The 14,420-nt window shown below is 48.1% G+C and overlaps 2 protein-coding genes across 2 annotated transcripts; both read right to left on the minus strand.

Moving 5' to 3' along the window:
* Positions 1-1,013: 1,013 nt before the first annotated feature.
* Positions 1,014-5,088, minus strand: LOC143414496 (uncharacterized). The gene is made up of 5 exons (XM_076878988.1): positions 4,996-5,088; positions 4,443-4,772; positions 1,957-2,283; positions 1,524-1,844; positions 1,014-1,441 (listed from the first exon to the last, which is right to left on the minus strand). The coding sequence occupies exons 1-5, from the start codon at positions 5,000-5,002 to the stop codon at positions 1,350-1,352; spliced, it is 1,077 nt and encodes a 358-aa protein (XP_076735103.1). The 5' UTR covers positions 5,003-5,088; the 3' UTR covers positions 1,014-1,349.
* Positions 5,089-5,141: 53 nt separating this feature from the next.
* Positions 5,142-7,876, minus strand: LOC143414222 (uncharacterized). Its single transcript, XM_076878129.1, has 3 exons — positions 7,718-7,876; positions 5,792-6,145; positions 5,142-5,431 (listed from the first exon to the last, which is right to left on the minus strand). The coding sequence occupies exons 1-3, from the start codon at positions 7,752-7,754 to the stop codon at positions 5,142-5,144; spliced, it is 681 nt and encodes a 226-aa protein (XP_076734244.1). The 5' UTR covers positions 7,755-7,876.
* Between the last annotated feature and the right edge of the window lie 6,544 nt (positions 7,877-14,420).

A 14,420-nucleotide genomic window follows, 5' to 3' on the forward strand; every position in this document is an offset into this window, starting at 1 on the left:
TAGCAATTTTAATACATACATATATTGATTTCACAGTACTCGATACAGTTATAGATCCGGAGGGCAGATTCCTAATCATTAAACTATCTATATGTGATAAAAAGCTATGTATTGTAAGTGTATATGGTCCAAATGTTGATGATCTCTCATTCTTTCACGGTTTTTTCAGTGCGCTCTCTGAACACTTAGATGACACACTTCTTCTTGGAGGCAACCTCAACCTTGGACTAAATATACAGAATGCTTTTTAAAACAGATGAATCAATATCACTTCCTACTGCAAAATGGGAAGCGGATTGATCAGTTAACTTAGACCAAAACTTCTGGTCTCAGATTTGCTTAAAAACCTTTCATCTAATTAGAAATCCCAGTCTGCAATTAATTCAATACAAAATACTACATAGAGTGCACTATACAGGTCATCGGATGTTCAAGATGGGTTATACGTCGACCAACAACTGCTCACACTGTCAAACCAAAGCGCACTGTGCGCTGTCGATCCTACGTGCTGCACAATAATATTCAATTTTTAGTATTTACTGTTATATTCACATAGATAATCGCGATGATGCTGTTTATTATATTGGTCTCTTTTTTTGCTTGTTTTCTCTTTTCTTTCTCAGCAGGTGATCCAGGTGGTTGATATATGCATTTTTTGTCTGTTTTGTTGGTTTTTGTTTTTTGCCCTTTATCATCGTTCCTCTTCACCGCTGTTTTTCTTTCCCTCTTTCTTTCTCCCTTTTCTTTTCCCCAGTCATGTCTGTCCCGTTTGTAGCGAGTGAAAATAAAATAAAATAAACAATAAAAGCAAAGGTGAATCAATAGACCAATACGGCAAGGCCGGGATGGTCCATTTGGTAAAGTAAATGCATTGGGCATCTTTTTTGGCCTTTAGACAATAATTCTGATGGCAAAAGAACCAAACAGGACAGGCGAAAAAAAAGAAAAGAAAAGGGTGATTGTTTACATTTTTCCTTTTCTTCCCTTGTTTTTCCTTGGTTTTGTTTAAATACATGGTACCTGCAAAAGCATTTTGTGTTGTGTGTATTTATTTATTACTGAGCATCAGCTCCAGCAGCAGTTCTTCAATCTTCAGATTAATAATAGCCCAATATTCTGCTTAATACGTAATGTGTATCAATTCATTAGCGATTCATCAGTGTTACAGGTCACTGACAGATGTGACTGGACACAAGTCACATCTGACTGAGGCCAAATGTCCTCTGATATAACTGCAGTCAAATCAGATCTGGTATTTGTAAGAGCGCCAGCTGTTGGTCAGAAAGTGACATTACAGGTAACAGTCAATATACAGGACATTTAAGGTAGAAAATGCACAAACACACAGATCAAACTGATTGATCAGCCATCAGAGGAGTCGGATCAATGGAGCTGCTTCTGTTCCTGATGTCCCCTGTTTGATCCTGGACCTGAACTCTCCCTGCAGAGGAGACACAAGACAGTCACACACACAGTAAGACACACACACACACACACACACACACACGCACACACACACAAACCTTTGACTCTGAGCAGCACTCTTTTGTATCTCTTGATCTCCCCGTAGACTCTACAGCTGTATCTCCCACTGTCTCTCTCTGTGGGCTGTTTCAGGGTCAGACTGAGGTCTCCAGGCTTCAGCAGAGATCTTCTCTTCATCTTTGTTCGGTCTCTGTAAACCTGGTGCTGTTCTCCAGGCTGATCAGAGCCGTTCTTATACACGTGGACCTTCCTGTCATCATTGTTCCACCACACCACCTTAGCATCTGCAGGCAGCTCTTTTGTGGTTTTGAAAGGTAGCTCTACAGACTCCGCCCCCTCCTCCACCTCCACCTGACAGACTGAAGGACAACAAATTTCATAAACAGTCTAAAGCACAAACTAAGATTTGTGTTCATGAAGATCTCATCATCTCTTCATCTTCTGCAGCTCACACCCAGCAGCAGCACTGACCTCTGACTTTCAGCTCCACTTGTTTCATCAGGATTTTTTTCCCCTCCCTGTTGCAGACGGTGCAGGTGTAGATGTCTGCGTCCCAGTCTGTGGGGTCTTTCAGGGTCAGACTGAGGTCTCTAGTTTTCAGCAGGTCTTTATTCATCTGTGTTCGGTCTCTGTAATGGTTGTCCTGATCTTCAAGCTGGTCAGATCCGTTCTCATACACGTGGACCTTCCTGTTGAATCTGGTCATCCACTTCACTTTAGCATCTTTAGGCAGGTTTATAGTAGTTTTGCAGGGCAGCAGGACAGATGCCTCCCCTGAATCCACCTCCACCTGGGGGACTGAGAGGAGTCACAACACAACATGAGCTGTGCAGCAGAAGCAGCTCTGAACATGTTTTGTCTGAATGGAGAAAATGGCATCTTTGCAATGAAATCAAGTTTGACTGGTTCCAGTCTGAAACATGTTCAACTGAACAGAAACTGTCTTATTTGGTTTCTGTCTAATCAGCAGCAGAGCTCTGTCTTAAAGAACTCTGCTGTTTTATTTCAGAGTCAAAGACTTTTTTGCCATCTTGTTACCTGAGAGCTGTCCTATCAAGCAAGTTTGATTTATTCAGACTAAAAAAATATTGAAATAAAATAAAAAATGTTTCAAAATAAAAGCAAAACTGAATTTTAAATGTCAGCAACATCTAAATGAACATGATTCTCTGCATGCCAGATACATTATGTCATAAAGACGTCTGTTCTGTGACATGAACGAGTTCTTCTTTCAGAAACAGCTCAGCTGAGAGAAATACAGACTAGTCAGTACAATTCATTAATAAAGACATCTGTTTCAGCAAATTCATTACTCGTTTTCAGGTGATCTGTTGTATTAGTGATTCCATTAATGTAAGAACATCTGCTTCACCTCTTGTTGGAGACAGAGTCAAAGCAAAGAAAGGCAATTTGATGGCAGCACTGTCATGGGCCTGTCCTGGGACATGAGTATCAGGCCCACTCCAATATAATCTTAGTCATTATTATACTGCTGCATGGGCTGGGCTGTAGTTACATCGTAAGGTTTTAAAAACCGAGCTTTAAAATGAACAGTGGTAATAAAAACCGAGAGAGGCCGACTGTGATCACCGACTTTTTAAGAGGCTTGTTCAAATTACATGAAAAAAGACAACTGTCATGGGTCTGTAGTTCTGTCCACGGTTTTAGGGAACATATTTGGTTTTAAAGTAAGTTACAGGGCTTTTCCTGCCTTTCTGAGGGACTTGCATATGCAATATGATGATATGCATATCAGCATAATTATGGATTATTATGATATTAAAAAAGACACACCGTATGTTAAAGAAAACACATTAAGAAACAGATTATATTAGTGTTTGTTTTATGTGTATAGATTTTTAAAAATTATTATTTATGATATAACACGGTCTATAAATGCTTCGTAAGAATAGTTCTATAATATTGTCTATCATTACTTTGTTATGGATTAGGTGCAAGATTTGTGAAGTGTGGATAATTAAATAATAGATTAATGCAATAGCAAACTGTGCCTTGTTGTCAGATGGACATCGAGTGGAGAGTGATAGATGAGATGAGGAGATGAAAGAGTAAGAGAGGCAAACTGAGTCACAGGCAGAGCCGAGTTTATTTTGTTTCCTTATGGTTCCAAGCACGTTCACCAATCTTTGCATTTAATGTCTACAGTCTCGGATCAGCACAGCCCTGCCCTCCAGCACTATCACAGCAGGAGCAGCAGAAACCCCACAAGAGCAACATTGTACCCATCAGGTAAATGTGAATATGTTTGCTTTGCCTTGTCCCCACCTGATGACAGTGATATAGTATGATGTGATTCCATATTAGATTGTTGATGAATGCGGGTTGTTGTTATTCGGCCTTTTCTCTGTGCCCCTTTTGAACTTTGAGCACCCGCCCATCTAAAAATCTCTGCACAGCCTTGTCCCTGTTTATGTGTATAGGTGTTTGGACGTGGGTGTGTGTATCCGGAAGAAAGAATTACAAGAATCATCAGGCTGAGGAGAGTTCCTGCTCTGAAGCCAGCTGATTGCCTTCATCAGTTGCCTCTCTACTTAAGCGAGTGGCTGAGCTTCAGTCGGTGCTGGATCGTTGAGTTCGCAATGGGTTTGTTAGTGAGAACTTTGTGTGTGTGTTGCTTGGCAGTTTAATTCATGTGTTTTCTCACTAGGTATTGGGAACTGAGAGAAGCCACTGTACAGATTTGGAGTTGGGGTTGTCACAATTCACGCCACAGACGTGAGCACTGTGTGGGATTCGGGGAGAAACAAGGTAAAAACTATGTTTTGTGCTTTCTTTGTGCCTTTCTGTCCTGCTTTTTAGGACTCTATTTTCTGTCTCCTCAGTTTTCATGTCTAGAGTTCAGTTGGTGTGTTTCCTGTTTTACTTTGGTCTTTGTCTCATGTCAGTGTGTCTAGTCTAGTGTGTCAAAACCTTTGACCTGTATAAGCAGCACTGACCTCTGACATGGAGGTGCACATTTTTCCTTGTCAGTATGTTTCCTTTCCTGCTGTAGATGGTACAGGTGTAGGTGAAGTTGTCGTCATCCGTTGGATATGTCAGGGTCAGACTGAGGTCTCCAGGTTTCAGCAGAGATGTGCTCTTCATCTCTGTTCGGTTTCTGTAAAACCGGTGCTGTTTTTCAGGCTGGTCAGAGCCGTTCTGATACACATGGACCTTCCTGTTGTTTCTGTCCCTCCACTCCACTTTAGTGTGTTTTAGGAATTTAAATATAGTTTTGCAGGGCAGCTTGACAGACGCCACCCCTGAATCCACCTCCACTTGGTAATCTGAGAGGACAACAAAGCACAACACGATGACATCAGCAGCAGCTGTGATGGTCACATGACCTCCCTGCGCCCTCCTTGCCTTCTAGTCTCAATCAGATTGTGTCTCAGTTTGTTCCTGACTCGTTCTTTGATCTCACGATCTCATGTGTCTGGTCTGAACACAGTCAAGAGGCCACCTGTTAACCACTGGTATTATGGGTAGTGTAGTAGGAAAGACTCTTACCTGACATGTAATAGTGACGTAAATAATATAAAAGACCTCCAAAAATCACAAAGACAAACAGGAGAACCAGAAGATCTTTGACCCAGGATGGAAATGGTTCTGTGGGGAAACATAAAACAAAATGACTTCTAATCTCTGACCTGTGTCTACAGTATTGACCTTTGACCTTTATCTCCAGCACCTACTTTGGGGTGTTTCAGGGTCAGACTGAAGTCTCCAGTTCTCAGCAGGTCTTCACTCATCATCGTTCGGTCTCTGTAAACTTCGTCCTGAGTCATAAGGTCATCATTTCTGTTAGAATACTCATGGACTGTGATGAGTCCGAGGTCAGAGCGAGTCCACTCCACTGTGGAGTCCTCAGGCAGGTCAGGTGTTGTGTTGCAGGGCAGGATGACAGACTCTGACCCTTCCCTCACCTTCACCTCCACCTGCTGGTCTGAGAAGACAAGAAACCAAAGTGTCAACCATAGAAGTGGCAGCAAAAGGCCTCTAAAAGTTTTGTGTTGGGCCATGCATAAAATTTTAATGTGTTTAATGTATGTACAGATGTGTGTGTGCTGAACCTCCCAGAGGTAAACATAAACACATCTGCACATGCACAGAACGAATTTCTTCTGCTTTGCTTCTCTTGTTTTGCTGTTTTCACTGAGGTCAAGTCTACAAACGTTCCTGCTGGGCTCATCAAGACCTTCAGAAACCGTTTAAGAAATACTTTGCTTTCATTTAACCTCTGACCTTTCTCTGTAGTACTGAATACGACATGTAATCACAGCAGGTGTTAGAATTTGATGCTGACCTTTGACCAGCAGCTGGATGTCTCTGAGTTTTCGTTCTTTCCCTCCAGCACTGATGGAGCAGGTGTAGTTGCCGCTGTCAGTCTTTGTGGGTTTCCTCAGAGTGAGGCTGAAGTCTTTAATGATCAAAGCGTAACGATTCATTGATGTGCGTCTGCTGTAACGCTGGTTTTGTCCTGTAAGATCGTCTCCTTCTTCTCGTTGTTGGTGTACAGATTTGGGATCAAGGTCACTGCGAGTCCACATCACTGTTGGATTGTCCTCAGGTATAGAACCTGAGTACAGACATGATAGTAGGACAGACCTTTCCCCCTCATTCACCTCCACCACCACCACAGCCAGAGCATGCTGGGAAACTGGAAGGACAGAAACACAAACACAAATCAAATGAATGTTGTGGGTTTGACCCAGAGTTAAAAGATGCAATACAACCAACATTATCTTCATCCATCCTATTCCACTTATCCTAGTCAGGGTCACGGGGGGGAGGGGTTACACCCTGGACAGATCACCAGCTTGTCCCAGGACTAACCATTCACATGTTCACACCAATGAATTACAAATTAACCTAATACCATGAACTGCATTTCTTTGGACATTGGAGGAAGCCAGAGTACCTATAGGGAACCGACGTAAACATGAGGAGAACATGCAAACTCCACACAAAAAGACCCCAGAGAAGCAGTGGAGTTGGACTCAGGACCTTTGTGCTCAGAGGCAACAGTGCTAACCACCAGAACACCATGTAGCCCAAGAACGCATAACAGCTTCAGTTATACACAGCATTCTTTACCCAATTCAAAAAAACTATTGATACAATGTCAGTAACACAGAAACTGGAGAATTATAACAAACCTCACAGGCCATAATTTCCATCTTGTGTGACAAGACAGATGACCAGTCACACTCCTTCAGGACAGTCACAGTTTTTCACTCCAACAGTCCACAAATGCTCCAAAACATGTTACAAAGGCAACATGACATATTTACTTATTAATTCACAAGGAGGAATCTTGTTGCTATTAGGAATCTATATTCCATACAGAAATATTTTTATCTTCTATCTTTTAGTGTAGAGCATATCTAAAAACCATAGAGGCTCTCACTGTTTGGAGGTGATGGAGCTTCACTGTTTTCCAGAGAACTTTGCACATTCAAGCAACCAAAGGACTTGACATGGATTATGAAGTAGTATAACAGGAACGACTATCGGACCATGTGTTTTCCAGCTGCCTGTGACAAACAGCCAGATAAACTAATCCAGTGTTTGACAGAAACTGTCATGCTTTCCCGTGTCTCCCTGGCGTTCACCTCTGAGATCGCACTGTTGTTGTTGTTTCTCTCTTCTTTCTCTCTCCCTCACTCTTCTCTGCAGGGGTTAAACTTGTTGTGGGTTCCACCCTCAGGCCTGTGCCCTGAAAATAATTACTCACCTGCTGCTCATTATCTTGTCACTCGAGCCTCTGCTCAAGGTGACAGCTCAGTGTTTCTGACTGCTGGATCGTTGAACGACACTAGTCAGTGTAGCCCCAGCTATTTCCTGTAAATTCTCGTCTCTAGTCTTTTCCTGACTTGTAGTCATGTTTTCTTTTATATAGATCTTCCTGGACCTGTCCGTGTTTTCATCCCTGGAGTGTGATCATAAGCGTGTGTGGTTTTTCCCTCCCTTGTCCCTGAATTACCTGGAGCTCCTTTTCACTTGTACCTTGTATATAGCTCCTGATGATATTGTTTGTTTTTAGTTTCAGCACAGTCCTGCTCTTGCGTCCGCTCGTTCGTTGTGACAGACCGATTCAGTCAAGTCATGAACTTTGACGCAACTCACTGGGCTCTCATGTCTCAAGACCTGCTGCACTTCAACACATTCATTTTAGAGCGAGATAAGAGAAAAGCTGATGATGAGAGCAAAGAGAGGAAGGTGTACTTACCGTGCAGGAGGATCACAAACACCACAAACATCTTCATGTTCCTGTCAAACTCAGAGACTCTTTAAAAGCCCTTCAGGACATCAGCTCACAGCAGCTTCACTTTCCTCTGCTGATCATCTACTGACACTCTCACACTGCTCACACTGTCACAGCTCAGAGTTCAGCTTCACACTTTGTTAAAGCACATCTGTGGAATGAAGTCCGACCGGCCACAGATCACTTTTGAGGGAAGAGGAGGACGTCGGCTTTCCTCCTAGTTTCACGCCTGAGCGCTCCCGTTGGGGGGGACTGCTTCAGCCTCAGCCCAACACGCACAAAGCTCCACCTTCAGTCCTAACACTGAAACATCGACTGTAGCTACAATGATGCAGATGTGTTTCCATTCAGATCATGGACATAAAGCAGCTCCAGGATGAACAGTGTGAAAGAACTTTTCCAGGCATGAAGCTCAGCCAATCACAGGAGAGGGCATGATCAGCTGACAGATCTGCAGGGATTTGAAGGTTCTTTGTGTGGATGATAGAAAGTGGATCAACAGGTGTAAAACTATGAGGAAACACAAGTCTCCCCTTTTCTTAGGAGTCAGTTTTGGCAGCCTGACATGATGTCTGGCTGCACACATATTTGAAATGTAAAACAAAAACAGCTGAAAACTGAACAGTAAAACCTTTCAATATGTGACAGGCTTTTTTTATGTTTATTTTAATCAGTGATTTCTACTGGCACCTGTTACGGATTCAAATATTGGGGATGTATACAAGAGGAAAAACCACAATAACAACACTGGTCCGGCCGGGTTGAGTCAAACGATGATTTTAATGATCACACGCGTGGGAGATGGACACCGTACGCAGACAGCATCAGATCTCAAAATGGTGGAGCATTGCTCAAACTCTTTGTGAAATGCACTATACACAGGTACACACACACACAGGTCTTTATCACCAGGTTCCACATTTATTTACAGTTTTCCCAGGTTATGACTGAACACAGTCTGACAGCTGTCGGTCCCAGCTGATTTCCTCCCCTCCGCTCCTCTCCGTCTCACTATAAAAAGGGAAGGAAACCATTATCAGTCCAAATCGCCATCAGCTGTTCACACTGGCATCTCCAGCACCGCCCCGTTGAGCCCACTGCACCACTCCTCCCCTGCAGCCGCGCCCGGGACCACACCTCCGCCACACACCCCCACCGCCCGACTGAGGCCGGGGAGCCGTCCGGCCGAACCTACTCCCCCCCCCCCGTGAGCGAGACAGGAAATCGGCCACCGCCATCTGCGCCCCTGGCCTATGGACCACCTTGAACTTAAAGGGCTGTAAAGCCAGATACTACCGGGTGATCCGGGCGTTGGCATCCTTCATGCGGTGGAGCCACTGCAGCGGGACGTGGTCCGAGCAGAGGGTGAATGAGCGCCCCAGGAGGTAATAGCGAAGGGAGTCGACTGCCCAGCGGATAGCCAAGCACTCCTTCTCCACAGTGCTGTACCGTCTTTCACGCTCCGCCAGCTTCCGACTGATGTAAAGAACGGGACGGTCGTCCCCCCTTACCTGCTGGGACAAAACGGCCCCCAGCCCTCTGTTCGAGGCGTCAGTCTGCAGAACAAAAGGGAGGGAAAAGTTAGGAGTGTGAAGCAGCGGCTCCCCACAGAGAGACTTTTTCACCTGCACAAACGCCGCCTGGCACGGCCCCGTCCACTGAACCAGATCTGGAGCACCCTTTCGGGTGAGATCGGTCAAGGGGCTGGTCAGCTGCGCAAACCCTGGCACGAAACGCTGATAGTAAGCTGCCAGCCCCAGAAACCGTCTCACCTCCTTTTTAGTCCTGGGGCGCAGGCAGGATGCGATAGCCGCCGTCTTTTCCACCTGTGGACGCACCTGCCCGCCCCCCAAGTGGTACCCCAGATACTGTACCTCCCTTCGTCCAACCGCACACTTCTTCGGGTTGGCTGTGAGCCCCGCCCTCCTCAGGGACTCCAGTACCGCGACCACCCGCTGCACATGCTCCGCCCAGGTGTCGCTGTGGATGATCACGTCATCCAGGTAGGCAGCAGCATATGCAGCGTGCGGACGCAGCACCCGGTCCATGAGGCACTGAAAGGTGGCAGGGGCTCCGAACAAGCCGAACGGAAGCGTAACGAATTGGTACAACCCGTACGGAGTGGAGAAGGCCGTTTTCTCCCTGGACTCGGCAGACAAGGGAATCTGCCAGTAGCCCTTGGTCAAATCCAGGGTCGTGAAAAAACGGGCCGTGCCCAGCCGATCCAGGAGCTCGTCGACCCGGGGCATGGGATAAGCATCAAAACGTGACACTTCATTCACCTTGCGATAGTCGACACAGAACCGTATAGACCCATCCTTCTTCACCACAAGAATGATGGGGCTACACCAGGCGCTGTGCGACTCTTCTATCACTCCCATTTTCAGCATTTCAGCCAATTCCCTCTGCACGATTTGCAGTTTATGCTCAGGAATCCTGTAGGGCCGTGAACGCACCGTCACGCCAGGCTGCGTTACAAAATGATGCTCAATGAGAGACGTGCGGCCGGGCAGGGGGGAGAACACATCTGCAAAACGCTGTTGTAACGCGACAACGTCCGCTCTCTGGGCCTGTGTGAGATGGTCATCACAAGGGAGGGAGGCGGGGATGATGGAATTTGGCACCTCCGGCCCCAACTCATCTCTCTCCTTAACCAGGCTTACCAGAGAAGCGGTTTCAACCTCTCTCCACTCTTTAAGGAGATTGAGGTGATAAATCTGCGTGGCCCCTCCCCTGTCCGACCGAGCGACCTCATAGTCAACGTCCCAGACTCACCGTGTGACCACAAAGGGTCCTTGCCACTTGGCGAGCAACTTCGAGCTGGAAGAAGGGAGTAATACAAGCACTTTGTCTCCCGGTGAAAATTGCCTGAGTCTAGCCCCTCTGTCATACAGGCGTTGCTGACGCTGCTGAGCCTGGAGCAAATTCTCCCGTGACAACCTCCCCAAAGTGTGGAGTTTCGCTCTCAGGTCCAACACGTACTGAATCTCATTCTTGGCGGGGCTCGGACCGTCCTCCCAGCTTTCTTTAATCAGGTCGAGCACCCCACGCGGCTTCCTGCCGAACAGCAATTCAAAGGGAGAAAATCCCGTGGAGGCCTGGGGCACCTCCCGCACTGCAAATAACAGAGGGTCTAGCCAGCGATCCCAATTGCGTTCATCCTCGTTAATGAACTTACGAATCATGGACTTTAAAGTCTTATTCAGCCCCTCCACCAGCCCATCCGTCTGGGGGTGGTAGACGCAGGTCCGAATAGATTTAATGCCCAGAAATTCGTACAGTTCCCGCAGTGTACGAGACATAAACAACGTGCCCTGGTCAGTCAGTATCTCTTTCGGGATTCCGACTCGGGAGATAACCTGAAACAGTGCCTGCGCCACACTCTTTGCAGAGATGGTGCGCAGCGGGACTGCTTCCGGGTACCGCGTTGCCTAATCCACCAGTATTAATACAAAGCGGTAGCCGCGTGCACTCCGATGAAACGGCCCGATGAGGTCCATGCCAATGCGCTCAAACAGGACCTCCATGAGTTGGAGCGGGCGCAAAGGCGCTTTTGGTATGGCCGGCTGATTAACAAGTTGGCAGTCCGGGCAGGATGCGCACCAGCGGCGCACATCCGCTCGGATGCCCGGCCAATAAAATCGGGCCGTTATTCGCTCCAGAGTTTTTTCGTATCCCATATGCCCTGCCGTGGGGTTATAATGAGCCGCCTGGAAAATCGTTTCCCGGCGGCCCTGCGTCACCAACAACTGGGTGTGTGTCTCCTCCGTGCGAGTGTCACGACTCACTCGATATAACCTATGCTTTGATAAAATGAAGCGCGGGTAGGTCCGCACGGCTTCAGGGCGCACCACGTGACCATCAATCTCAATCACCTGGTCAAAGGCTGAGCGTAGGGTGTCATCACGAGACTGCTCCAGTGGGAAATCACCCGTGGGGGAAACTTCCAGAGCCGGCGGGGCTTCCCATGAAGGACCCGCTGTCTCCCCCTCCCCGGAGTCAGTGTCGGACGACCCCGCGTCACCGCTGAGCGCCGCGCAGACACTACATGCTACTAACGGTCGTGATCGCATCCCCACATACTGTCCCAACAGATGATGAAACCCCGGCCAATTCGTGCCCAGAATTAGGGGATGCGACAGGTGCGGGCTAACCGCAGCCGTTACTCTATGCGTTTTGCCCTTATACTTTAATAACAGTGGCACTATGGGATACCTGTGAACATCACCATGAACACACTTCACCTCCACCCATTCCGCCTCCAGCAATGCCCCGGGGCGAACCAAGCCTTGGTGCACGAGGGTCTGCATGCAGCCCGTGTCCACCAAAGCATGGCGTATACCCCTTCGAGTCCTTACCGGAATGCTGTATGTCCCTCCTGGACCGGGAGAGGGTGCTGGGGCACTGGCAACGCGGAACACCTGCCCCACTTCCATCAGAGGACAGTCCCTCCTCAGGTGTCCCGGTTGCCCGCACTTCCAGCACTCCTGCCCCGGCGTCTGTGCTGTTCTCCATGGCTCAGGGGCGGCACTGCTCATGTCTGATCCCTGGGAAGGCACAAACGCAGCAAAAGGATTAGTGGGGCTCAGCGCCGGCGCCCGCTCTGCCTGCCCTGGCGCAGGTACCCGGCGCCTCGGTGCTGGCACTGGGGCTTGTTTGCTCGGCCTCCGGCCGCTGTCCCCGGGCTCCCCCGCTCTAGCGGCAAGGTGGTCCTCCGCCAACGTTACCGCCACCTCCAGGCTTGCGGGACGGTGGAACCTGACCCATCTCGCCATCTCTGCGGGCAGCCCCTCCACGAACTGCTCCAGCACCACCTTGTCCACCAGCAGCGTCTCGCCCTCTGACGATCCCGGCTGCAGCCAGCGCACCGCCGCGTCACGCAGCTTCCGGGCCCAAGCAAACGGCCGATCCGCAGCGGCTAGCCGACAGGCCCGGAACCGCCGGCGATGATCTTCAGCGGTGAGCCCCATCCTGTCCACCACCGCCCAGCTCACGTCCTGGAAGCTGCTCCTCGAGGTCGGCGGCAGACTCAGGGCCGCCGTCTGAGCCTCCACCGACAGCAGAGGAAGCAAACGCGGAGCCCACTCCACCTGCGGCCACTGGCAGGCCTCCGCCGTGGCATGAAAAGTCTCCAGGAAAACCTGGGGGTCGTCCCCGTCCCCCATCCGGGGCATCGCCACCGACAGCGGCGGGGGCTTCGGCGGAGCAGCGGCCCCAACCAGCCGCTCCAGAACCAGCGTCTGCCAGTCCGTCTGCTCCTGCAGCGCAGCCAGGTGAGCCCGCTGGGCCGCCGCCTGGTCCCGGCTCATCTTTGCCATCTCCACCAGCATCTGCGCCAGAAACTGCAAAGGCTGGGCGGGCGGCGCAGCCTGTGGGTCGGACAACCCCACGCCGGCCGGACACTGGGTTTCGGCACCACTTGTGAAATGCACTATACACAGGTACACACACACACAGGTCTTTATCACCAGGTTATGTAACAGTTATCACCTTCTTCTAATTCAGGAGAATAATGCAAACTAGAACTACATAATGATTCACAGTCTTTAATTAAGGGTCTAACATGGCATATGGTAATATTATAACCCCACACACCATAACACACCTCTGAGTCAGTCAGCCTGCCCCAGGGCAGCTGTGGCTACAACTGTAACTTGCCTCCACCAGTGTGTGAATGTGAGAGTGAATGAATAATGGAATTGTACAGCGCTTTGAGGTTCTCGAAAAGCACTATATAAATGCAATCCATTATTATTATTATTATTATTATTATTATTATTATTATTATTACTATTATTATAAGTCAGCCACAATAATCTATGGAAATTAAGGACTCAATATTTCAATCTAACCCTTGGCTATAGTTTGTTTTGTTCCCAGGCAGTGGTGGTTTTTTGATAGGGGCGACATGGGCCGTTGCCCAGGGCGGCGTTGCTTTGGGGTGTGTGTGTGTGTGTGTGTGTGTGTGTGTGTGTGTGTGTGTGTGGGGGGGGGGGGGGTATTATGAGCAAAAAAGGTGTTGCCCTTCAGGACATCAGCTCACAGCAGCTTCACTCTCCTCTGCTGATCATCTACTGACACTCTCACACTGCTCACACTGTCACAGCTCAGAGTTCAGCTTCACACTTTGTTAAAGCACATCTGTGGAATGAAGTCCGACCGGCCACAGATCACTTTTGAGGGAAGAGGAGGACGTCGGCTTTCCTCCTAGTTTCACGCCTGAGTATTGTTAGAACAATAGACTTTTCATGTGTGATATATCCCGGTATTACGTGATATAGCTCTATTTTTCTTTTGCCTGGGTGGCAGCTCTACGCTTCCGTATCCGAGGCTTTTCAATGTGGCCTCACAAAATTATCACGACTACAACAACCATGAAAAGAGTTGGATGGACATTGCTGCTCAATCACAGCTGCCTGGTCAATGTTTTTCATTAGTAATTTAGCAAAGTTGATGGTGGTGTGTGTCTGTGTGAGTGAAAGACAGAGAGAGGGAGAGCAAGGGACAGATTTTGTATGATAAGCTTCATGTTATGGATGCACAGTCTGAGCACTCAGGTCGCATCAGAGCATCAGGCCGTATAGTGTGAGACCCTGCATCGTGACCTATGAACTTCTAACCCCTGAGATTCAATGGGAAGCGGATTTATCAGTTAACTTAGACCAAA

The sequence above is a fragment of the Maylandia zebra genome, linkage group LG3 (assembly GCF_041146795.1).
Source record: "Maylandia zebra isolate NMK-2024a linkage group LG3, Mzebra_GT3a, whole genome shotgun sequence".
NCBI lineage: Eukaryota > Metazoa > Chordata > Actinopteri > Cichliformes > Cichlidae > Maylandia > Maylandia zebra.

Excerpts from the sequence above, each read along its gene's own strand:
- LOC143414496 (XM_076878988.1), bottom strand. Across the intron at positions 2,284-4,442 it reads TGTGCACCTCCATGTCAGAG|TCCCCCAGGTGGAGGTGGAT; the intron begins GTCAGTGCTGCT and ends GACTCCTCTCAG. Across the intron at positions 1,845-1,956 it reads AGTGGAGCTGAAAGTCAGAG|TCTGTCAGGTGGAGGTGGAG; the intron begins GTCAGTGCTGCT and ends GTTGTCCTTCAG.
- LOC143414222 (XM_076878129.1), bottom strand. The coding sequence starts at position 7,754 with ATGAAGATGTTTGTGGTGTTTGTGATCCTCCTGCACG. Across the intron at positions 6,146-7,717 it reads GTTTGTGATCCTCCTGCACG|TTTCCCAGCATGCTCTGGCT; the intron begins GTAAGTACACCT and ends CTGTCCTTCCAG. Across the intron at positions 5,432-5,791 it reads CATCCAGCTGCTGGTCAAAG|ACCAGCAGGTGGAGGTGAAG; the intron begins GTCAGCATCAAA and ends TTGTCTTCTCAG.